The sequence below is a fragment of the Tachypleus tridentatus genome, chromosome 1 (assembly GCF_004210375.1).
Source record: "Tachypleus tridentatus isolate NWPU-2018 chromosome 1, ASM421037v1, whole genome shotgun sequence".
In the NCBI taxonomy this organism is placed as follows: domain Eukaryota; kingdom Metazoa; phylum Arthropoda; class Merostomata; order Xiphosura; family Limulidae; genus Tachypleus; species Tachypleus tridentatus.
The window spans coordinates 73953311-73979634 of record NC_134825.1 but is presented as its reverse complement, the minus strand read 5'-3'; the positions used below and the strand labels follow the sequence as shown (position 1 = coordinate 73979634).

The window sequence follows — 26324 nt, the reverse complement described above, 5'->3', positions numbered from 1 at the left end:
GTCTCTGATAATCATACATTTCTCTCATGTTCATTTTCCCACATTTATCTTGCCTTTCCAGTTGTATTGCAGTACTTTTCTAACATCTCTTTACCTAAGTACTCCATTGATTTCCTGAGGGGTTTTCAGAGGATACACTTTCCCTCCTTACTCCTCCTTGGCACTATTGTCATCTTCAGTCTTATCCCTTCACATGCAATTTTTATGTTTATATTGGGAAGGCTGCTGTCTTTTTACAGGCTTATCTACCCTCTCATTATCTTTGACTTCTAGATGGCTTCTTTTTTCCATCAGTTTCATTTTGGAGACTTTTCAAAAGTCATTAGATTCATGTGTAGACTCTTCAGTTGGACACCTTCCCTTTTTCATGGAGTCTCATCTTTTGTTGTTCATTGTAGGAAGCTCTTTAGTCAGACTTGTGACTTCTGTTTGGTATGTACATGTTCCAGCTTGTTGGGGAACTGTTTCTTTTTCATCAGGGTACCACCTTTTGACTTTTGCCATCCTTCAAAGTTTGGCATGGTCATGACTGGGTAAATTATCTTTTTTTTTTCTGTATTAGTTTTTCCCTACTAGGGGCATGCCACTTTTAGAATTTGAATCATGCACAGGGGTAAGCATTGCATATGCAGGTATGCTTCCAATAATAAAATCCACATTTTATGGATACGAGGGCTGTTAAAAAAAATACACGGACTGACGTCATAAAACAAAATGTACTTTATTTAGAAGTTACAGGTCTGGGACCCCTTCAAAGTACTCTCCTCCCCAATGCACACACTTATCCCAACGGTGTTTCCACTTGTTGAAACAGTCCTGGTACGCTTCTTTTGTAATGTCCTCCAGCTCCTTTGTTGCATTTGCCTTAATCTCGGGAATTGTCTCAAATCTTCTTCCTTTCAAGGGTCTTTTGAGTTTGGGGAACAAGAAAAAATTGCGAGGAGCAAGGTCAGGTGAGTAGGGGCAGTGGGGAAGAATAGTGATCGAGTGTTTGGCCAAAAACTCACGAGTTCTGAGGCACAAATTTCGCAGCAACGCGGTGCATCTTCAATTTTTCAGTCAAAATCTCGTAAGAAGATCCAACTGATATCCCACAGTCTTCAGCAAGCTCCCTGACAGTCAGTCGTCAATTTGCTCGCACCAGGGTGTTGATTTTGTCGACGTGTGGGTCGTCAGTTGATGTGGAAGGACATCCAGGACACTCATCATCTTCAATGGACTGTCGACCATCCTTAAAACGTTCATGCCACTTGAAACATGCCGTACGCTTCATAGCAACATCACCGTTAGCCGTGTTAAGCATAGCAAAAGTTTCAGTTGCAGATTTTCCAAGTTTAATACAAAATTTCACAGCAAGTCGTTGCTCCTTCAGGTCATTCATTCTGAAATCTGCCAAACGAAAAAAATTGCACTTCACTTAAAACCGCATAGCTAATACACAAATGAAGATATCTGCAATTGGGAAATGGTGTCGTAATTAACTTATCTGTGCGAACCTAGCGACACCTAGCTAATTCCCTGGAACCAACTGGAACCGCGCAATTCAAACAGTCTGCATATTTTTTTAACAGACCTCGTATGATACAATGATGTACTCTGTTGAGATGGGGTGTTCCATAAGATTGCCAGATATTTCCTCATGGTGTATTTACTTCATTAATATACCTATTCCAGACTCAGACTGCAATAACCTGGGGATTTACATGAATAAAGTAAAAGGGAATAACTTCCCATCCCTCTAATTGAATAAATTGGAGAGATCTGTTTTTCAAAATCGGGATTTCTTAGTCACCTATTGCACTGTATACAGTGTCAGTGTCTTCAGGACACTGCCTCATTTTCTTCCTATTGTTCTTCTAGTGAAATATGAGCTCTTGTCACTTTCCAGTTCTGATTTCACTGGAGTGGTGGACCATAGATGAGTCCTCCTGAATGTGTTCTTTCATTCTGTAGAGAGTAAGACAGTGGTGTACTGCTGGTATAGATGTGTGATCTTTCAATCATGCACTCCATTTCTGTGTGCTGGATCCCAAAGGTTGATGTATGCAGTTACATAGATAGAGGATGAGGTTGCTTATATTTTCTAGATGCAATCCAATTATGTGTGGGGGATATGAAGGGTGATGTTGAGCTTCAACTTCTGCTGCACATATTTATAAACATGTTCCACCTCCATGTAGTGAGTCCTGGAGGTTGATGTTGCATGCAGTTTCTGTGCAATTTTAACTAGAGGGTAAAGTTAACTATATTTTATGGATGCAATGCACTTCTATGCAGTGTAACCTGGAGATTGCTGTTGTGCTCCAGCCTTTGTGTGGTACTATCCAGAGTTTGATGTTGCTTTGGAGTGGATCCACCACATCTTTTCTTCATTCAGTTTGTTTCAGAATCTGTCTCTGTGCAGTGGGAATAATCAACTTCCATGCAGTGAGGCCTGGAGAGTGACATTGCACTTTGTCTTCTGTGAGGTACTACCTGGGTGATAATGTTGATCAGAGCCATGGTACTTCCTCTCATACTCCTTCATTACCTGAGGTTGATATTGACAGTGAAGTTCTAGTGTGCAAAAAAGGGGATCTGTTACATTGGCATATCTTTTCCTACTGTCATTTGGATGTGAGGTTACCAGATGTGTGGTTGGTTGTTGATTTGTGCCTGTGTACCCATTTTGTAGATTGGTTTTTCACACACTGTCTGTTCTTTCTTCTTAACTTGAGGTGAAGATGGTGTGGATCCTTCTTGGTGCATGCATGGTATGCTTGGTATAGAAGAATATGTTGCACTCTTATTGGCAGAGAGTTATTGCATGATGATGTAGTTGAACCATATTGGTGAGGTGTGTGGGTGAGGCATGTGGCATGCAAAAGAATATGGAATAGAGGGCAACACTAAATGAAAATTGTGGTACATCTGAAAAGAGGTAGGTACCTATTGGAAATCTGAATAGGAAAATAAGTATAAAGCTATAATACTTATGTGAATTAAAAGTGGTGCAGTGTGTCAAAGATGACAACTATTGTGAAATAAATGGTTTTTAAAAGGGAAAAAATAAAGCTGCTGAAAGTGTTAATTCATATATGAAGAGTCAGTGTTTTAAAACCATTGAAAGTTATTGTGAACTTAGCACTAGAATATTAAAAATAACTCAAATTAATCTTAAGTGCTGTTGGATCTTCACAAACTTTTTTTGCTTGTTTCTGAAAAAGTTCCAGGAATCATAGTTGTAACAAATTCATGGTGATTCTAATACATGTGAACTTACATTGTCTGTGAGGTTTGTACTCCATGTTGTCCCCAGTGTAGATACATTGGAAGTATTTAAATAAATACACAAAATAAATGTTATTCTAAGAACAGCAGTTGGAAAATGATTTGGTTACAACTATTGTGTGAATTATAAACTGCTTTACACAGTATCAAATTGATGTTAAAATAGTGGGTTTTGATGCACACAGGTAAATCATTTTACATGATTGTTTTGTCTTTGAAAGGATGTGGTGGAAGTGGTAAGTTGTGTGGTTTGTTCTGTGTATTGATGGATGAGAACTCTGAAGTGACTACTTTTAGGAGACATGAAGGAGTTGTTTTTTGTTTAGTAGGCGAGTGAGCTGTTCTGGCAGAATAATGCTCCCTGTCCCAAAACATCAACAAACCATAACTAATACACAATGAAAAGGGTTAATCTTATCAAATTAAGTTTTAATGAAGATTAACTTATTTCATTGTTTTTCTTATTTTTATGTTTTAAAGATGACTATCTTGGAATACTTATACCATACTTGGTTTGAAAATGACAATGAAGTTTTAGTGACTCACCCACAACCCAGATCTTAACTGTATAACCCATTACAAGATCTTTGAGACTATCTAGAGGAACTAAATGTGATATTAAAGTTGCAGCCTTTCAGTTTTCATCTAGTTAAACTTTTGAAATAACAATAAATGCCTAGTGCACCTTACAACTATGTAAACCTAGATGAGAGCACACATCTAAGAGTAATTGCAATTGTTCAAGCCAACATCAATAGTGTGCTATATTAGGATAATGGTCAGTAGGTGCCAACCCATTCTGTGATTAAATAATTAAATATTTTTGACAGCTCAATCCTTGGAAAAACTTGCAAATAACAAAATATTAAATCATTGAATAAAAACACACGTTGTGTTGAATTTTGAAGTTGTACATGCTCATTGATCTGTCCTTGATCTATAAACTACTATGAACATAGTATGTGGCTTTGGATATTTTTCCACTGCTTAAATTAATAATTAATTTACGACTGATTGTGGAAGATGTTTTCAGGGTAAAACGAAGAACTTCCTTCAAAGATAAACTATGAATTGTAAACTGAAACAGAAGAATATATTGTGCTATTCTGATGTTGTGTATTTATGTACCTGACATTAATTAAATTTCTTACAAAAATCATTATTTTAACAATATTTTGTGTTTCATAGTACATCTACAAAGTTGTTGAATATTATATGTACCCCTCAGTTGTTTACAAATTATAAATGTGAAATGATATTTAAGTGTTAGTTAAGGTTATGTCAGAATTTATATTAATGTAATATGAATTATCACTCAATTAATTAGCATCATTCCTAAAACCCATAGGCACATGTATAAAATGTACCATCAGTTGTGAAGAGGTTGTCATGTGTAATGTTTATAAACAGTTTAAGATTATTTAATGTGCATATTCTCATTATAATATTTTGTTGAACTTGTTATTCAACACCTTTTTATATTCATTTAACAAATTATAAAGATATTTTGTACTTGAGAAAAAAATTTGAGTAAGGTTTTTACATTAACCAAACATGTACCTGTATTTTTGAACTCCTGAAAGAGGTTCTTGGATAATTCACATAACTTTGAGGATTTCTAAACTTTCTAGTTAAAATCTGACCAGCTTTGGTTTTTTGTTTTGGTTTCTTGTGCTCAAAACAACTGACACACTGATTTGGATTTATTTTAGGAGATATATTAGTAAAATCAGAAATACAACTGAGAATTGTTAAATGTCTGTATTAGTCAAGGGTAAATAATATAAGTTTGTTAACTAAGTTGGTATTGAGCTACACAAGTAATATATTTTACTGAATTTATGTACAAACAAATAACCTAGCTGTAAATCCAAAGGAGTTAAGTTAGATATATCTTATGCTATTACAAGAGTTTTGATTGGCATTTCCTTAAATTAAAATCAATGTTAAAATCTCTAGTATTTTTATTTACATATAAATATTCTATAACACTAATTTCCTAATTTTCACTGGTCAAAGACCCATGTCCAATTGATATTCTGAAGGCACCTTGAAAACAGTTATAGTATCTGCACAGGAATGTTTCTAATAATGTCATTCAATCTGCTTTATGTATTGTGAAAAGTTGCTTTGTTTTTAAAGCAGAAATGTATTGTTTTACCATACTGCTACAACTTATTTAATGTTAAATTAATTCAAATTTCAAATAGTTTTGTAAATAACATGATAGTCATAACACAAATGTTTTCCTATTTCATGTAATGTGATTTTTCTGGTCCTTGTTTTAGCTGTTTTTTATTTCACTGAGAAATTAATTTATCATATTGTGAGAAAATTTCTTTTTTTACCCAAGGTTAATGTTTTTTAAAAACAAGAAGTGTAAGTTTAAAAAAACAACTTTAACTTGGTTTCATATCGTGACAACTGAAACAAACTTTTTCTTAGATGGTTCAACAGTTTTTTGAAATTTATTAGTTTCCATTTTGATCATAAGTAAATTTTAGTTTTTCTTTTGTGAAAACTCAATGTAAATTAAAGTGCAAATAGTGATGGTATTTTTTTATGTTGTCATTATTTACTTTTGTTTGTTATAAACCCTAGTTTTGTATCTTATTTCATTTCTGTTTAGTATTTTTGTTCCTTACAAAGTCATAATTTTTAGTTGATCTGTTATTTTTGTTTTACTTTGTTTTTCTCCCACTATAGGTTATAGGAAATGTGGCTCACATGCCATTAAGATCCCCTTCCATACCTCCTCCTAAGGTTAGTGTGATAATGAAAGTTTTTAGGCAAGACATGTATTTTTTGATCAAAACCGATATTGCAAAATGCTTTTATAATGCAAACTTCTATACATGAGTGATTAGTTCTTGTAGTTAATTAATTTATTTCCACGAGAATGGTCATGTGCTTCTGCTTGCATAATAAAAGCAAATGTTTCTTTTGGGTTCAAAACCTTCACATTCTTTGTCGCGGTGAGTTTCAAGTAATTGTAATGATGTTTCTATATTTACCTATTTAGTCTAAAAGTTATTTTTTGAAAGATCAGTTCTACTATTTCATAAGTAGATAGATTATTTTTGCCTGTGGTGCCAGTGCATTAGATCTGCATATGATGTATTCATGATGTCATATCTGCACCCTGATAATGGATAAAAATAAAGTTCTCTAATACTAAAAGAAAAATAATTTATTATAAATTTCAATTAAATTCCTGGAAAGGTGTAAAAATATAATTTGAACATTAAATCTGAGATTCATAAAAACTTTGTTTCCTGAAATTCTTTTGGATAGTATTATTAGAATTGCAATCTTCAATTTTAAATTAATGCAATGTGAGTGAGATTTCCTCTATTTATAAAGACTTGAATCATTAGCCTAGATGAGGTTAAGTACTACTAAAAGACTGTTTTTCAACATCATGTTGACAAAAAAGACTAAACTTGAATTGAGTATAAACCAGTATGGATGTATTTGGTGGAATGTGCTTATTACTTGAATTGATTTTAAATTAGCTCAAAAAGTGATTTTGAAGAACTGGCAGTTTTATTGTAAAAGAAAACCTGTTTTCAGCTATTTCTTGGGATTGCTTAAAAAAACTTTGGGAACAAAGCAATAAACTGCAGGGTTGCTCAGCCATGCAGCATTAATAATATTTGGTCCCAAAAGAGAGAATATATGAGTATGTCAGTTGTATCAAAAATGGCCTGTGTTTATTGATAACAACAATGAAGAATGGTATTCAATATATGGCCACCAAGTTTTGTTAAAATTTGATCATTTGTGACTGAGTTATAGAACAAAAAATAGTGAATCATTAATCCCAATCTTAATATTTAGGGATTTTTTGTTTCCTAATGTTGCTGTGACCTTGTCCTTCAAAAAGCTAATTACTTCTAAGTTAGATCATAGTTGAAACGTATACCAACTTTCATCCGAATCAGTTTAGCCATTTGAGAAATCTTGCTGAGAAGCACACGAGTGCAAAAGGGTGAGTGGAATTGCTTGTGATCTTGACCCTCAAGAAACTAATTAATTCTAAGTTGGGTCACAGTACAAATGTATGTGTTTTTGTCCATAGCCATTAAGTCTTTTTCAAGAACATGCATACATGTACGAAATAAACTATGTCCACCTTCAGTGGTGGCTATAAAAACCTGTTGTGAATATTTGCTTGAAATTGTTAGTTTTAGCAGTTTTTGGATATAATTTAGGATTTTTCAGTCAAAACAATTAGGAAAAGTTATGCATAATTGGTGTTACCAGTTGCGAGTTTATCTGATTGCTCTAAGATAAATTTTGTAAGGAATTCTCTACATAATTGAAAGGCATTTGGTTTGTTGTAATAATCATACTCTAATAGTCTACAAACAACTGCTCTGTTGTCTAGTTTTGTATGGTCATATTTGCCAAATAAATGTTGACAACTAATTGAGCACCAGGATAATGAGTACACCTGTTACTGATTTGTGAATAGGCTTAGACTTGAATTTGTTTTCATTATTTTTTTAAATGAAATTATATCTGTTTCTTTAATTATCAACTTGGCAAAAACTGAAGTTTCTTTAACTGTTTTTAACCTCTTTCCTTTTAGTTTGAAGTTAAAGCAGTGGGTTGTACTGTTTTTCATAGAGATAAATGTTCTTAAATCTAGACAAGCATGATTGTGTATAGTTTAAACCTAGGGTTTAATTAAGTTTACATTATTTTTGTAAAACTTTATAGTAATTTCTAGTTTCAGCTGAATGATGTATGTAATGATTAACAGAATTCTTGTTGAAGGTATTTCATCCAATTGTCAAAAAATGATTGTAATTTATTATTTTTAAACCCTTGCACTTGTTTTGTTACTTGTGCTTAAACCCACTTGCTCACCTGCATTCCAAACTTATTAATTTTTTTTCTATTTAGTGTCTTCATAATTTAGTTGCTTACTAAATTTATAGTATTGTAGTTTTTAGAACAAATATTATTATATAAAGTATTTATTCACATAATATGCATCTTCTTGCTTGATGTCAAGCTGAACTTGTCATTTTAATTATGTACGTTTTATACAATATCCGACTACTGGTTCTTTAGCGACATCTTTGTTCTAACAAATGTTGAATACCATTGCATCACTTCATTTAGTGATCATTTAGAAAAGTGTTGCTTTATTGAATTGTGTAACTTCCTTCATAATATTTTTCAGAATTTTAGAATAATTTATTCTTTGAATAATAATAATAATAATAATAATAATAATAATAATAATTAAACTGACAAACAATTATCTTTCTTAGTTGTATTTTTAGATCTCTTTACTTTTGATACTGTTTGTAAAACAGTAAAAGACAAGGGGGCCCAGCATGACCAGGTGGTTAAGGCACTTGACTCGTAATCTAAGGGTCGAGGGTTCAAATCCTTGTTCCACCAAATATGCTTGCCCTTTCAGCCATGGGAGTATTTATAATGTGATGGTCAATTCCACTCTTTGTTAGTAAGAGTACCTCCTAGAGTTGGCAGTGGGTGGTGATGACTAGCTGCCTTCTCTCTAGTCTTGCACTGCTAAATTAGGGATGGCTAGCACAGATAGCCCTCATGTAGCTTTGCATGAAATTCAGAAACAAGCAAAAGACAAAGGACCTGTTTTATCAATGTAGGCTTTGCTGTCCACTAATTTAAACTCTGAACACTTTCAAACAAGACTGTGTCCTTTCTAAGGTAGGGAGTCCAAGACTGAACACAATATTTAAAATGTGGACTACTTAATGACATTTTTGTTAGATAGCAGGTTTTAATTAGAACTTGCAAACAAGAAACACACAACCTTATGAGTAGGTGTTAACTTTTGCAGAAATTGCAATTATGGACCTTAATTAACTTTGACATATCATGTAAGTAATGGACCTTAATCTTGATCTAATCCATGACTAATTAATCACAAATATAGTATTTGATTATGGTTATTAGTGAATGAAATATATACAATATATTTTGTTTATTGCACAAAAGTATATATAGCATTTAGTTTTAACATTATTTGCAACTTGTCATATGTAGTGAGCCATACCTTTGACTTACTTTTATGCAATGGGTCCTAACTCTAACATGTTGTGTCAGATCTTAACATTGATATAGTTTATAAATATCCATCTTGATCTGACATAAGTAATGACTGCAATTTTTACTTGACCTGTTAGTAATGAGTCATACAAGAAATTTCCTCTTGATAATGCATTATTTTCAATGTGAAATGTCTTATGAGTACTTGGTTTTGCAGTTACAATGTCTTCAGTAGTGGGTTTAAGTTCAGCATATTGTATGACTAGTGGACCATAACTGTTACATATTCTTTAACTATTGAGTTTTAATTAAAACTTGCATACAAGTAACAAGTGATCTACAAGTACATGTTAGTTGCAGCCTAACTTACAATTATTGGCCTTGATTAACTCTCTCTCTCTCTCTCTCTATATATATATATATATACTGTATATAATGGGTTTTAATCATGAATTGACTTGTAATTAATCATTATCAGTAACCTATAAGCTAGTTTATCTAGATTCTGACAAGGACCTACAGATATTTGGCCTTAATCCTGAAATAACTGAAGTTGCAAATAATATGAAGGTTCTTCAACTTAAGTCAGTTTTTTCTAGTATGCTTGCACAGTAAATTATACAATATTTTATACTTACTGTGTGTCATGACCAGTTTTGTAAGTGTAATAACAGTAAGATTAACCTTACATTTAAAATAATTAAGCATTAATAGAAGATAACTGTCCTTCTCCCCCTTATTACTGACTAAAGCATTGTTTCTGCATTTTTCCTAGTGTACGAATAAGATGTCAAGATTCTAAAAGCATGATTAATTTGGCCAATATAATTGTGTTAGGTTTTTGAAGTGTTTTTATGCAAAATGCTTTATCTTTTAAATTCATAATAAATATGTGGGATTAACATAATTGTTTTAAAGTTATGACAGAAACCTACCACAAAAATAGTTTATGGAATATTATATCATAGTATGTTTCCATTTTCCAATAGATAATGAGCCAGGGAGCTGCACTTCAGCCCAAATCACCTATTTATCCTTCACCTATATCATCAGTTGTGTCTTCACCCCAGGCTTTTACTAGTACTCAGCTTAAGCAGTTCACATCCTCACCCCAAATCATATCATCACAGACTCCAACAGCTATGATAGCTAGTCATTCCCAGATCCTTGGTGAGATATCTTGTTATATGAAGCATAACTGCTTACTTTAACCAAAACGCTTTTTTCCCAACGTACACCTACGCGGCTTGAAGCATTGTAAATGTAATATGCTGTCCATATGTGTGAATGTATAGTTTTTCACAAATTTTGTGTATTTATTCATATATTTAATTCTACTGGTGTTATAAATTAAGTGTGCTTGTGTGATTATTCAAATATTTATATAACATGATTTTGTTACTAGTGGCTTTATTTATAAAGAGGTTCATGTGAGAAAGTGTGTGATAATTCTACATAATAGTAGACAAGAGTTTCCCTTCCAAAATGTGAGTGCAAGTGCTCTTACCTTTTATAGACATTCTAGTCTGGTATGCTATTGATGCTTATTTACTGCCAGCTGGTGGAGAAGATGACAAATACATTATAAATTTTATCAGAGATGGTTGTGTACATTTTTAGGTGTTTTGGAAAGTAAGTGGAATTGTTATCAACTGCATGTTGATTTTTACTTAGTTATAAATAAAACATGGCAAAAATATTAATGCAAGTTGTAAGGATTTGTTTTCTTAGTTTTGCACAAAACTACATGAAGGCTATCAGCATTATTTGCCCCTAATTTTGAACGTGATAAACGAGAGGAAAGGCAGCTATCAGTATCATCCACAACCAATTCTTGGGATATTCTTGTAAGACTGTGAAATAGGACTTGACCAACACACTCTTAATGTACTTACAACTTCGGAGTGCAATAGTTTTTTGTTGTTTGTAGGGGCCAGTCTAACATGTTGCATGCATGAACTTTAGATTTACAATCTGTCATGCTAATAATTGGGTCATGTTGGCCAACATATAGGTGAAAGAGGAAAGGAACATAACAGGATTTTCTTATTGCCAGTATAATATATTGTTAAAACATAAATGACTAGACCAAATAAAGTTTCACATTTTGTACATGTAAATAAAACTAAGTTACAAGCTGAACAAGAAGGAACTCTAGGAGATAAGTTATCTGCAAAAGTAGGATTCTGAATACTTTGGACATGTTGTGTTAAATCAAGTGCAGATTATATATTACATTTGACTACTGCAGTTTGTTTCTACAGATTAATAAAAACAAACAAACCAACAACCAAAAACAGCCTTTTTCTGTAAAGATAGGGAGTGCAGTATAAATAATTTCTAACTTACTTTCATAATTTACAAACTTGCATGTGAATAAATCATTGTTACAAAATTAATTTTAAAATGTAGTTTTTAAATTTGTGAAATAAATCTGACACTGAAGTGTAGAATACTAACTAAAGACCATTCTAAAAATATTGTTCAAATTTACATTTTCTTAAGTTTTCTATTCACAACCAAATGTTTTTCTTGTATGATCAAAAGCCAGGATTTGAGTTTGTATACTTGTAGCTTGCACTTCCTTACTTGTAACACAACCCAAATTTGATCTTATTTTCCATAAAAGAAAAGTTCTCTTTATTGTGATTAAAGAGAATATGCTTGTTGTTAATTTTTCCTGTTATGATCGTAATAAATGTTTTTTTCTTTTGTTCCAGGATCTATTCAAGCTCTTGGTGCTCCTTTGGGTCAACCAATAACATGGGCTACCCCAGGAGGTCTTCAGTCACCTACAGTTTTAACACAAAATCCTATTTTCATACGAAGTCAACATTCTGATATGTTTATTCAGTCCCCTTCACCAGCACCAGCAGCTCTGCAAGCTGTACCAATGGCAGCTACTGCTGCTGTGTCTGTTTCTGCCACTGGTATCCAAGTCCAAAAGCAGAAGCAGGTAAGAAGTAATTGTAAAAGCAGATGATTTTGTACCTGCCAAAACAGAGATAATTAAATACAAATGTTAAATCTGTTTAAAGTCAGTATTTGACTTTTAAGCTTTGAAGCATTTATTTAAGATAACTTGAGAGTGAACATGAAAGAAAGGTTCTTAGAATTTTGACAGACTTCTGACTAACAAGAATATGCTCAAAAATATTCACTTGTCAGAGGGATATCTGTAGGAGCAGCAATTTAAGTAAGCAAATCTTTTTTTACTTGTTAACAGGTATTTGTATAACTTATTGTTTATAACTTCTTTTAAAGAATAAAAAGAGGTGTCAATTTTATGACTTAAATTTAGTCATCTTAATTAAGAACAGCAATGCTGAAGCAGCTGTAACTGCTTAACTCATGGCTGTTAAGTAAGAATAATTAATAATAGTTACTCTACTGCACAGAAATTTGAAAGTGGAATAGGTACAAAAGATGAGGTAAAAACATTAGAATCTGTTAACCTTTTGTATTCCAATCTTGCCAAAGTAATGTGCAAAGTGCCATTCAACATATTTATTTGAAGATTTATCAACAATATACTTTACACTAAATTGCTGATTTAAGCAACAAGTCATAATATAAGAGTGAAATTACCAGAAATACTGAAAAGCTGTAGATATTTATTTTGGAACTTAGAGGTTATGCAAGTGCAATATTTTTGATGGACAAAAGTATTTTGATTCTTCACATGAACATAACCTTGCACTGCAATGCATTGGAATGAATTTATTGGGCTGATTCCATGAATATTTGATTAATCTGAATAGAGTGTGATTGTAAGTCAAGATACACTTGCTACTGGTAATTGATTTTGTGAAAGTCATGAAAATAAACAAATTAAGGTTGTGAAATCTTTCACCTATCTTTAATATTTACAAAATGTATTAATATAGTCAGTTTAAAAAAAAAAAATTGTTATCAGTTTTTTGTTTTGTCAGACCATGAGGATTGTTTGTTTGTTCTTTACCAGACTTTAAGCTTGTGGAATAAAAAAAAATATGTAACACACTTATTTCCAATAAAAATATTTTAAGTTTACTCAGAGGTACATTTAGGTTGTATTATTTTATTAACAGTGGTAAAACATTTTTCGGTATTCTTTTTTTTTTCAGACTTGCGTGGTATGTTTCATAGCTCTTAGAATGCATGTACGTAGAAACTCCTAGCAACATAATATTCATAAATGTATTGAATTTCAAATGTATTACTTGATTGCTTTGTGAGAGATTAATATTTTTTAAGATTGATTAAAAAACGAATTTTCTCTTTTTGTATATTAATTCCCTTAATGTATTGTACATGTATCTTGAAAAAATTCATGTGTGATGGCCCCTTTTCATATAATGATTTAATTGTATAGAATTACTTAGAGCTACCTCTGTAATGTATGTGCACACAGGTACGCCCTGCTAGTTCTGTGGCTACTCAAACAGTAATTTCTACATCTGTTTCTACACATTCTCAGGCTAGTAATCCCATTCGTACTCAGGTATGTGGCTTATTTAACTTCTCATTTGGTCTATTTTGTCTTGGAAACTCCTTTTCTTTTATGTAACATTAAAAAATATATTGTTATGAAAAGAAGAGGAAAAATATTATATTTTAACTAAATTTTTCAAATAAATAATTCACTACAAAAAGAATCTTGCTGTTTACGTCAAATGTAATTTATTACTTGGGGAAATGAGTAGCATTCTGTATTTGCTTGCCAATTATTTTGAAAATTAGCTCGTAGGTAAAATCCTATTATTAAAGTAAGCAAAGAATAACTGGGGGAAATGTAAATGATATACTGAGTTTAACTCAAGGTTAATCATAAAAAATTGTAATGCAAGGTCTTAGGAATATTTCATAACTGAGTTTAATTACTAAACGTATGGAGTAAACCAATGTACATAGAAAGATGAGAAGAAAAAATCCACTTAAGTTCTGGTTTCTGGCTGGAAAGTTTAAATACGTTTTTAGTGAATATCTGCAATTTCTCTTTTAATTGATGCCAATCAAGAATTCTTCTAAGAATGAGAAGTCAAGAAACTGAAAGCTAATTTGTTGTTAAACATAGATTGTCCACCAATCTACTGTCATAGAAGTTTTAAAATGGTAAAAATTACATAGAGTACTGTATTGCATACTAGCTGAGGTATCTGCCCCCTGCATGGAGTTACGTAAATTCATGATTAATGAAAGATTATCTTAGGACATAAATTTGCTTCCCTTATATGTAATTGGGTAAAAAAAGAAAAACCTATTTAAAACTGCAAAACCCAATGTGAAACCTCAAATTTATACATCTTTCTATGGATCCAGTGAACTGTCATATGGAATTTGGTGAAGACTCATCTACAGGGTGGAAATCTTAAAAACAAAATGCAAAAATGTCCATAGAAAACTTCAAATTGCAAAATTACAAATTTGTATGTACCCCTACATGGACCTATTGAAACTCCATAACAATTTTGGTGAAGATCCATCCACACCCTGCAAATGGGTTATGGACATACAACAGACATTGCTGTTATGTTTATATAGCTTTATTTCTGAATACATTAATAAAAGAATGTAAATGAACAGTATAAAACTAAGTGTTGAATTATTTGTTATATCACCTTTTCTTTATTTATTCAGTCACTATGAGGTCCTTATATAGGTAACAAACCTATTTTTATTTTGGAACCAAATTTAATTTACAGTGTGAAATGTCACTTAAGATTATTCCCATCTAAATTTAAATTATGCTAACATAAATGGAGGATCTAGCATTTATCATAACTAAGCCTCATCTGCCCATTATTTGCCCTACTTGCTAAATGATCTAAATATTTTTTTTGTAAAGCAGCTGCATCCTCTTCACAACCAACAACACCCAAGATTTTGATATTGTTGACAAAGTTAAGTAACTTATTGACAATTCCTTTATCTATCTCATTAATGTAAATCAAAAATACCAAAGATCCTAAGATTGAGACTTGAGGTTATCCCACTTTTAACACTTATCCATTTTGACTGAACTCCATATATAACAACCCTCTGCTTTCTTCCATCTAGTCATCACTCTTCTATCCAGTTAGTTAACTTATCCCCCTAAAGTTATAGGTATTTTACAAGTCTTATATTTGGCACACTGTTGAATGCTGTCTGAAAATCGAAATATACTAAACCTACACATCTACCCACATCTACTTAAATAGTAATGTTTTCAAAGAATATCATAAGATTTTTAAGGCAGGATTTTTCTGTGAAACCAACATGACTATTTAATAAGTTTTAAACTATGGTAAATGACTTTGCAAAGCATTTTTCATCAGATGTTCCAAAACTTTTCCCACAACTGATGTAAAACTAATAGGCCTATAATTACTGGATGATACTGTGCTTGTAAATAAATACTTGTGCAATTACAAGTTTTATAAAAAATTATGGAATTAACCAATTCTCACTGGAATCCTCCTGTCAGTGTGTTTTACTGGCTCATCTTTTAAAATAAGAAAAGGAAGTATCTTAAATGCTTTAATATCTGTCTCAAAATATGCCATGGATAGAAAGATAATTGTGGAATGGCAACTATAGACCAATATATTATTATACAGCTTGAAACCAACATTCCATTTTTCATCACCAGATTTTTATTGATAAAAGAATTCTTAGTATGTAGTTAGTAATTTGAATACCTTTTATCTACACATCCAAGTAATCATTTAAGTAACTTAGTTGAGTAATATTTTCTGCTTGTATATATAGTCACATAGCTTAAGGTGTGAATATCTATGTATAATGTGATTACATTTTTGCAACTATTTTAGCTTTAATTTTTCCATGCCATAAACTTGTTAATACAGATGTCTGTGTTGAGAGTTGTAAAGCTGTAGACAGTATTAAAATACGTTGTATATATTTGGTGATTCCTGTCGCACTAAATGTGCTTGTCATTTCAGTCGTAGGGTCATTATAGCTTGACAGTTAATTCCACTATTCATTGTGGTAGGTGATAACTAGTTGCCTTCCCTCTAGTCTAACACTGCTAAATTAAGGACAGCTAGTGCAGATTACCCTCATGTAGCTTTGTGCAAAATTCAAAATAAACAAATATTTTGTATTAAAATTAATTAATTTCATTAAAAGTAACTTGAATTTACAAAAAGAGCATCTGGCTTGCTTTGATTTAGGTTTAAAAATTAATGTCCTTCCTTTACATTTAAGATAACCACAAATGTTACTGACTGTAACAAACAACCAATTTGTGTTTAGTAATTATAGAGTAGAATAGAAATCCAAGTGGTGAAAACTCTAAAACCTTGTATAGTTTTTCTCATTAAGAACTAGAGGGGTGTTGAGGGTGAAGTAGATTCTTGAAATTTTGAACTCTAAATCAGGGTACCAGTCAACTTTGAATACACCCTATATTTTCTCAAATTTCATAAACTGCTTAGTTGAACATAAAGGTAAACCTTTAAGCTTAAGATGGTTCTGAAGGTGTGAGTCATATGTTTTAAAAATATTGTTTAAACTTCTCTTATTGTGTTGTCAAAAACGGTATGATCTTGGTCAGTTGAGCTCATCATTCTAAAAATTAAATTGAAATAATCAAAATTATAAGCTATTAGCAATCTTAATGATAATGTTTTGCCAAGATTAAACATGCAGTCAAATTTTTCTCTTGTTTTGAAAGATTAAGCAAAGGACTCATGCTCCACTCACTCGACAGACTCCAACTCCAGCCCCAGGAACACAAGTACAACAAGCTTCTCAGACAACTAATAGCCAAACTCAGACTCACCCTCCTCAGAGTACAAAGGCTGATGCAGCTAATCAGACAAAACCTTCTAATGAGGGACGTGCTTCTAGCACACAGAACAAGTCCACTGCCACTGAAACTAAACAGCAATCCTCTCAAGTAAAACCCAACCACATTCCTGTTATCCCCATCACTACAACTCCTCTGACAGCTACCACTTCTACAAACACTAATGCCACAAACATTAATCTGTCTATTATGTTGAATAAAAAAGAAAAAAAAGAAGAGGTTAAGAAGGAAAACGAAGTTTCCACACAGACACTGAACAGAATCTCTGCTGTAACTGTATTGCCTGAGAAAAAAGATGCTGCATCAGGAAATGATGCTCATATCACTCCCTTATTACAGGAGCAAGCTAAAGAGAAGCAGCCACAGAAAGCTATAGTCAAACCACATGTTTTGACACATGTTATTGAAGGTTATGTTATTCAAGAAGCCCCTGATCCCTTCCCTGTAAGTACACATTTGAAACAGTTTTGTAATTGTGCAATTATTTACATATTAGTTTAAGGCAAAAGTGTTAAATATTACTATACTTCAAGATTTAAAGTTAAGATTGCACAGAAAATATAAATGTTTTTTGTTTTTTTTTACATCAATTATGTTTATTGGTATTGCATTATAGTAGTTTTTTAATACTTAAGTAATGTTGTCTTTTATAACTGTTTTCTATTTTGAAAGTTCTAAACTGTCATATCCTCTTAGTATGTTAAATTTCTGTTTCAGTAGGTTAACTGGTTTCTATTATTTTGCTATATTTAAAAAAGTGTATTGGACAACGTTCAAGTATTAATTATCCTTTATTACTGCATATTCAAGCTTTATTTGTACATCTGTTCTAATGCTTTCAAGTATCTGCATAATGTTTTTGTACATATTTGAAATCTAAAATAAGAATTGAAGGCATGAATAATTGTAGACATTGTGATTTATTAATCAACTTTTGTAGTTGTACAGCTGAGTTCAAAGTTTTTCTGCAGGAAATTTGGTCATTGTAGGCTTTTAACTGTATACTTACTCACACTTAATGTTATTTATGAATAACTGAAATTTAAAAAATTAACTTTTATTCTTGAAATTATAATTTTTAGGTGAGTAGATCTTCAACACTGACAGTTACCTCTTCAGCTAACCCAGTATTATCAGAAAATCCAATGGAGACTGAAGTAACTCCATCGGTTAAAGGTTTGTTCTTGAAGTTTAAGCCATATGTTTTATTTAATGAATATTACATGCAAGATGTTAAACTTTACTTTGACTAAATATTTTATTGAGTATTTTCTCACTGGTAGAAAGAAATTGACTTAATTTATTGTTAGTTATTAAAAAAAAAAAAAAAGAAAGAAATTTGTGTACTTCACTGTGTGGTTAAACAGCTTCATTATTTGTAACTTTTTGTTAAAGTGGATATTAAATTAGAAATTGACTTTGAAATACTGTTGAGGCATTGTTTTGAAATTGAAATTTCATTATATCTGCCAGTTACTAGCCTGAATTTTATGAGTTAGTTTGATGTTGAAAGTTAGACATTTGTTGGAATGAAAGTTTATGAACAAACAACTATCACCTCAACAGTTTTCTTGGAAGATGTGACAAATGATATACCTGCATCTTAAGTAGCCTCTTTATATGAAATGAACTACATCATATATAAGAACACTTGTAATAGGTAATAATAAAAGAGCATAACCATTCATCAAAGATTTTGCATTTTATTCGTTGTGTGCTCTTGAAAAATAAAATTGTATAGTCTTCCCCAGCTGTGGCAATAGGTGAAAGAGCTTGAACCTGTTTATTTGTTGTGAAGAACTAAAGGCTGGTATAATAAAATCAATACTTAAATTTCAGTAGCAAAACTGGCTGGTCTAGTTGGTATCATTTGACTGTAGGAGAAAAATGTTTCAAAGGTCTCTTAAAACTGTTTAAATAATGAAATATTTTTAAAGCCATATTTGTGTGTGTGTGTAGATAAAATATTTTATGTGGTATATTCAGTATGTAAGGGTTTTATAAAAAATTAATTTACTAAAACATGTAATAACAAGGTTTAACTATTTATGGTAAGTTTGTGGTGATGGAATATTACTTGTGGCCATGATTAGTAACCTGTACAATACCCATTAATAACTGTTAATTAATTACTGTTTTTGTTACTGTATTTTAACGACTAATTACCTTATTTCATGTGCTTTTACTGCCAGTGTGTGTAAACTTTGAGAGTGTATGCTGTGGTAGGGGCTGTGGTTTCATCTTTGTTCTTTGTGTTAGGAACACTAATTGCTATTTGCTTAACTAGGATCTCTGGACATGTAGCTTACTAATCATTGCAGTGAAGTGTGAATTCATGTGTTCTCACCATTATTGTAAACAAATGGTACTGACAGGACAATAGTTCTATGCTTTAACCCATTCATATATGAGCATTATTATGGCTTTTGTATAAAATGTGGACAACATCACAAAAAATAATTATTTACTGTTAATTATCTATATTAATTGTATATATATTACATTTTTTGAAATACACGCACACAGAATGTAAGTTTTTGTGCAAGATAAAAAACTAATACACTTGTGTAGTTATTAGATTTGAGTGCTAGTTTAAGTGTAGTTTTCTCCAAAATATAAAACTACATCACTGATAGTTAAACTGGTCTTCTACAGCTATATACAAATGTTGTATCATGACATAAACTTAAGAACACTACAAAATGTTTTAGCTTGAAGAATATCCTGAAATTTGCTTTCATGAAAGATGTGTAGAAGAAACAAGTATTCAATCTGTATGGTAATTTTTGTATGTAATTCACTTTGTTAATCAAGAAAATCATAAGAAAAGTAAAACGTTCTTATATTAATTCAAGAACAGAGACTGTTTGCATAAATAACTAATTCCTAAAAACATAACACAAACAATACAATTTTCTCTCAAAAAACCAAAACCAAAAACTGCTACACATTGGTCTGTAGCTCAGGTTAGACACAACTGGGGTGAAATCTGAAGCTAAATAAACAGTCAACATGTTCTCTTTCTTTGCTTGTTTAACAAGTAGTTACTTCATGCTAACTTCTGAGTACATGTGATACTTCTGTATGTGTGAGGGACTGAACATGCTAATTTCATTATCAGTAAGAATAGAATATCACTTTGTTTCTTTGCTAACAAGTGCATACAAATATACAACAATAAAAATATTTTGTTTAATTTATTTATAGGATTACTTTCATCAGAGATAAAAGAAGAAACTCATAAACCTAAAGGACATGTAGAAATCACAAAATGTGAATTCTGTGGGAAGCTTGGAGCCAAGTCCAAATTTAAGAGGTCAAAACGTTTCTGTTCCACATCTTGTGCTAAACGCTATAATGCCAATTGTTCTAAGCGTCTGAGCCTCATCCTACCCACTGGTCAACAGAAGTCTATTCAAATTGCAGGTGCTGACACAGGAATGTTTTATTTGGCTGAATAACCTCTTTCTTGGGTATCATCTGTATTCATTTTACAGCTGTATGGAGGAAAACCAAACAAGTTTCTTTCATTCATATAATACCTTAACAAGAGATGTTAAAATGTAGAAACTTGGTATTCTGTGTTGATCATATATTTTTTGGTCACTCATTGACTTTTGTTTAATGCACATTTATAGAACTCTTGGTATGGTAAGTGTAAGTATTGCCTGAAGCTAAATAGTCTTAAAAAAAAAAAAAGAAAAGCCAAATCACATAATGTGAGAAATTCATGTTTCTTTGATATGATTTTATCTGTGTGTTTCAAATAGTATGTTAATTCTTGAAACTTGTATATGCAGACCTCCCAGCAAATCTGTAGAATCTTTTTCAGGTTTAGTTACTCAAATAGTCTGTAATATTTAATAACTTGTGTTTTTTAATACGTCAGCATGTAAAAAGACATATTTACAGAAAATATTTCTTTCTTTTTATTATTTTTGTTTAAAGCTGTAAATCCAGTTCATAGTTGTAGTTGTGATACGTGCATCTGAAGTTGCCAACTGTTGTCAATTTTACACGACTATTTTGAGTTACAAGATAAAGATTATTCTTATTTATTATGTAGAAGGTGGGAAACAAATGTTATTGTAATGTGTAAACATGTGTGGTTCTGTTGGATTTAATATATTATCTAATATGTCCACTATCACTGTGTAGTAATTACTGTTATGTAGTAATAAGTACAGAGTTTTTTGTTTGTTTTTTATCAAATACAATAAAGGAGTGCTCTTATTTTTTAGTTAGTGTAAAGAAGGGAGTTTTGTTATTGCTGTACTGCACTTTAGTGCTGGTTAAACATTTGATTTTAAACAGTTATAAATTAATGTGTTTAATTTAGTTTTCAATTTTGCTGTAATGGCTTTACAGGTGGAAAGGTTGGTAAGAAGAAGAAGAAAGGCCGAAAGTCATGGAAAAAATGGGGAAAGCAAAATGAGCGAACATCTTACAAAGAAATTAGTAGCTGGGTAAGTGTGGATATATGCTTTCATTTTATTAAAACTGAAGGATGTATTTGTTCATCCATTGTATGTGTTTATTCAAATGACTTTTTTATAGATTTAGAAATGAAAGTGTAGAATTAATTTATGGTAAATTAGATCAAAGATTAGGATCATGTAGGAAATAAAGTTTGTGGTTTAATGGTATTTTATGAAGAATTTAGTTTTATCTGATAATGATAGTGGAAATAGTGGATTTTAATTCTTTTAAGACCTGTTTCTAGCAGGCTTCTTAACTCTCTTAACTTGAGGTCAGTTGATGCAACTTACTGTGTAACCACAAAGTAATCATCAGAGTTTCTGTACTATAACTTTCAAGGTATTGTCTATTTTCACAAAATGTGTCAAGCTTCCAGTAAATGTTACAAGTCTTTGTACACAAAAAATCAGTTTCTTTTTTAAAATTTAGTATTTTTTTTTATTAAACACTTATCCATAAATGTATGTAGTTGGTGTTGACTGCTACAAGTACAAAGTTTCATATTAAAATGAAATATACTTTTCTTCATCTGATAATTTTTAAATTTCATTTGTGTAACATCTAAAATCTTAAACTTTTTTTCTTTCTCAGAACTGCTTTATATTTTGTCTGTTATATATTTTTCAACCTTAACTCTATATGGACTCAGTTGATTTGACCAACCTTGTAATCACCATTTAAAAAAAATCTAAATTACTGAGTGATTTACAGTGAACATGTAGCTCTGTTACTATGTTGAATGATATTCCACAGTGGCTTGTAAACATATCCTTATGAATAATTATTTTTTCCAGTATCTTGCCTAACCTAATATGTTTCTAATTTGTATGTTTTTGTTACTTTTATGATATGTCATAAATAAAAAAAAAAATATATGTGGAAAACAAAAAATATTATATTTATATTTTGATCTTTTTTTTACTGGCAGTTAGTCGTTGACAAAATTTATAATGGTGTTAAGTACCCTAAATAATTTTTACCTAAATAAATAATGTACCTAATAACACAGAAGAATAATACAAAGTAAACGTATTCTGTAATTGTCATAATTTAACTGACTTTCTACACTAAGACTAGAAGGTTTAAATTAATTCCCTTAACCACTCAATCTCAACCATTTGCCTTAGTATCTATATTGTAATTAGTAACTTACATTTAAATTTCATACTTCAGAGAGGGGTGAAAAATAAATTAGATTTGGAGTAGAGAACATTTAAATTTCAAGAGAGGGGTGAAAATAAATTAGATTTCATAAAGAACCTTTTATTGCTGACTGAGAATTTTTTAAAATATGTTCTTTAAAAATTAACAAATGAAAATTTGCATTATAATTTATTTATCAACTACATTTTGATGCTACTGGTAATAAAGTAGTATTTTAACTCGTTCAAAGTGCAAGCCTTGAGACTTGTTAATCACTTTAAATGGGTTGTACATACAATAAACCCCTCAAACATCTCACAGCTGAAAGAATTCTGCATTGAGGAGTGGGGCAAACTTTCTTCAGACCAATGTCAGAGACTGGTAGATGGCTACAAGAAGCATCTCACTGCAGTTATTTCAGCCAAAGGGGGTAACACTAGCTATTAGGGGGTAGGGTGTCCTAACTTTTTCCTCAGTTAGAATATGCATTTTTGTAGAATTACATTTACAGAAGATCTTGAAAAGTCTTTTGTTCAGTTTTAATTGTTTAATTATATTCTTATAATCTTTCAGTATTGTTGAAAGTGAGATTAAATATTTATATATCCAAATATGTTACAAAAATACACAGGCTTTCATAGAGTGTCCTAACTTTTTCACATGATTGTATTTAAGCAGAGTGTCAGATGATTTTTAAGGCAAGATATTTTTCCTAGTGAAACTATGTTGACTGTTCAAAGTTTTAAACTTTGGTAAATGTCTTTGCAAAGCATCTTTTATCAGACTTTCCAGAACTTGTACTATCATTGAAATAAGACTAGGAGACCAATAATTACTGGAACAGTGTTTATTGTTCTAATAAGTATAAAACTGACCAACCTCCAATCTTCTGGCACCTACTCACTATTTAAGGACTTAAAAAAATAATAGAATGTGACTAACATATTCAATCCTTAATCTTTTTCAAAATCCTTGGGTAAACATTATCCACCTTGGGTGCTTTATCATTTTTTAAACCTTTTAGTACAGATAGCTGGCTATGTGGCATTCCACTGAAAAAAGAAAATCATCCTTAGGAAAAGTGTGTGATAGATTTTGTATTAATTACAATATTTGAAAAGCCTGTTGTTTCTATCTGTTGAAATTCCTTTCTTTGTCTTACAGTTACAATTCAGTACTTAATTTTTTTTTTTTTTTTTGAGGGCTATGTATTTAGTTATATAAAATCATGCAAAACCAGAAATTAAAGTTCTTATTCTGTGTCTCAGTATGTAATCCTCTCAGAAGTGACCAATTTCAGATGTTTACTTTCATAGCAGTTACAGACTAGAGATGGCCAGTGACAAGGTAATTGAATATTCAAACTGCTGCTGTATATTATGAATATTATCCCTTTTACAGTGTTATGCAGGAATGTCCAGCTATATTTCATTCCTCCTATGTATACTTGTACAAAGATTTATAGGTAATTTCTAGTCATTTCTAGATGGGTACAAAAATTCAGGTTTTATTAAAAGTATATCTTTAATCTGATTCTATTTATGGTAATACATCTTGACATGTATTGTTTGTACAGCATGTCATGCAGTATAAGTGTTTTATATCTAATCTTTATATTGTATTTTGTGCATATTCAGATTTTTGTTTATCAACTGTTTATCTAGAAACTTTCAACATTAATGTAAAAACAGATGTGTGAGGAACATAAATGATATTTAATCTACTTTAAGAAAATTAAGTCAAAAACTTAAATCATTTTTTTTGTTGCCATCTGGTATGTGCAAGTGTATTAATTTTAAGATAAGTTACACCGACAAACCTTTTCGTAAAATGTATAACACATTAAACAAAAATCTACAGACTGGCCTTCTACTGTATAAACAATCTAGGCAAAATATTGTGCAACATCAAATACAAAACCAAAATACAGCAACAGTGGTGTTTACCAATTAACATGTCAAGGCTGCAATAGTGTACACGAGTCAAATAAGATGTTCCATAGAAACAAGAATTAAACCACATTCTGGAAACTGAAACTTGAGATAAATGGGTTCAACCTCTGCATCTCACCTTTATTGAAATTAAACACTAATTTGATCTGGAATATAAAAAAAATAAAAAATAGATAGTCTGGAAATTTTAAGTCTAGAAACAAATCCAGAAAAGGTTCTAGATAAACAATCCAGTTTAGGCTCCTCCTCACCTGTCTTATGGTGAATGTCAAGGTTACTTCTGGTTCTTTATTTTATACTGTATGTAGAACTGTTTACAAATCATTTCAGTTTGCACCCAGTGAGGGCATCATTATGTACTGGTGAAAAAACATCCAACACCAAAACAGTCTTCATAGAAGTAAAGCATTGTCTCAGGTCAACATACCTTCACTTCTAACCCATTTTAAATATAAATGTATGTTCAACTAAGAATGAAATGAACACGCCTTCACTGGTTTCAATAAAATTCGGCTTAGGTGTGTGTGTGTGTGTGCATATGTCTAGTAACTTTCACAGTTTCTTTTCTATAAACTTTATTATAATAATAAGTAATTATTTCCTTATGAAATGAAAGCTAAAATAATGGTGCATTTCTAAATTTGAAGTAGAAGAGGTGATACATCAGTCTGCTATGAAGAGAAAAAGTGTCTATTAGTGCACAAGATAAGTTAGTTGATTTGTGCAAAGAATGTTCAGAAACACTAATTATAGCTTGAGAACATTATCCATTTTTTCCAGTATTAAAAATCCAACTAACATATTTAGCTTTTCTATATAATTTTAAATTTAATGTTATAACTGCTGTATATTTTTAACAACTGTTGATACATTAAGAGCAAATAATATGAATATCTTGACAAATGAAATGTGTAAATAAAAATATTTGAGATTTCAACAGATTTATTTTAAGAGATGTAAAAGATTCAAATGCAACTATATTTTAATTTTAATATGACTGGCTGTGTTGCAACAAATTGGGTATGCGACTTGTGCCCAGAGATTTTGTTGCTATAATAACTATAAACCTTAATTTAGGTTTTACGTTTATATAATTTTCTTTTATTTGTAAAGAAAATTAGTTGCTAAAGTGTAGGGCAGTTAATTTTAGACACAAATTTAGTTTTATGTTCACACACACACACACACACACACACTTCTCATTTTATCAATATTTAGGACTGCATTTTTTTCTGTATTATTGTATAATTTTCACTGTTAAACTTGTATAGTCTTATAGATCTGACATAGTGTTTAACAAAAATTAATGGACACTTCTTGATCTTTATTTATAGAAACAGGAAAGAAATGATACTGTCATGGATTTTGCAACAGAAAGTGAAGGGCTGAAAAAGCATGTTGGTGAAGTGGAGGAAACTGAAGGGGAAACAACAGACACCCCTTCAGGTCCAGAGAGTTCTGTGTCACCAAATACACCTTCTAGCCATCGTGAAGAGATGGAAGTAGAGACTTCAGAGGTCCCATTCTCAAATAAAAATCCATTAAAGTGGACGGTAAGAAAAACTAAATGTAATGTTTAACTCTTTCATCACACTGGAGATGGTACTTACCCTGATGTTTTGTAATTTTTAGATTAT

At 31.3% G+C, this 26324-nt stretch overlaps 1 protein-coding gene across 10 annotated transcripts in view; it reads left to right on the top strand.

The window, feature by feature from the left end:
* Window positions 1-26324, top strand: part of LOC143252458 (uncharacterized) — a 67183-nt gene that overhangs the window by 29040 nt on the left and 11819 nt on the right. For 7 of the 10 annotated variants that reach the window (XM_076504696.1, XM_076504651.1, XM_076504658.1 and 4 more), the window contains 9 exons: window positions 5977-6033; window positions 10308-10488; window positions 12039-12274; window positions 13712-13801; window positions 16979-17557; window positions 18196-18289; window positions 20321-20539; window positions 21482-21579; window positions 26022-26240. In XM_076504696.1, coding sequence (XP_076360811.1) covers window positions 5977-6033; window positions 10308-10488; window positions 12039-12274; window positions 13712-13801; window positions 16979-17557; window positions 18196-18289; window positions 20321-20539; window positions 21482-21579; window positions 26022-26240 — 1773 coding nt within the window. The remainder of the gene's footprint in view (window positions 1-5976; window positions 6034-10307; window positions 10489-12038; window positions 12275-13711; window positions 13802-16978; window positions 17558-18195; window positions 18290-20320; window positions 20540-21481; window positions 21580-26021; window positions 26241-26324) is intronic. The other 3 variants (XM_076504675.1, XM_076504641.1, XM_076504685.1) reach the window with 1 other exon arrangement.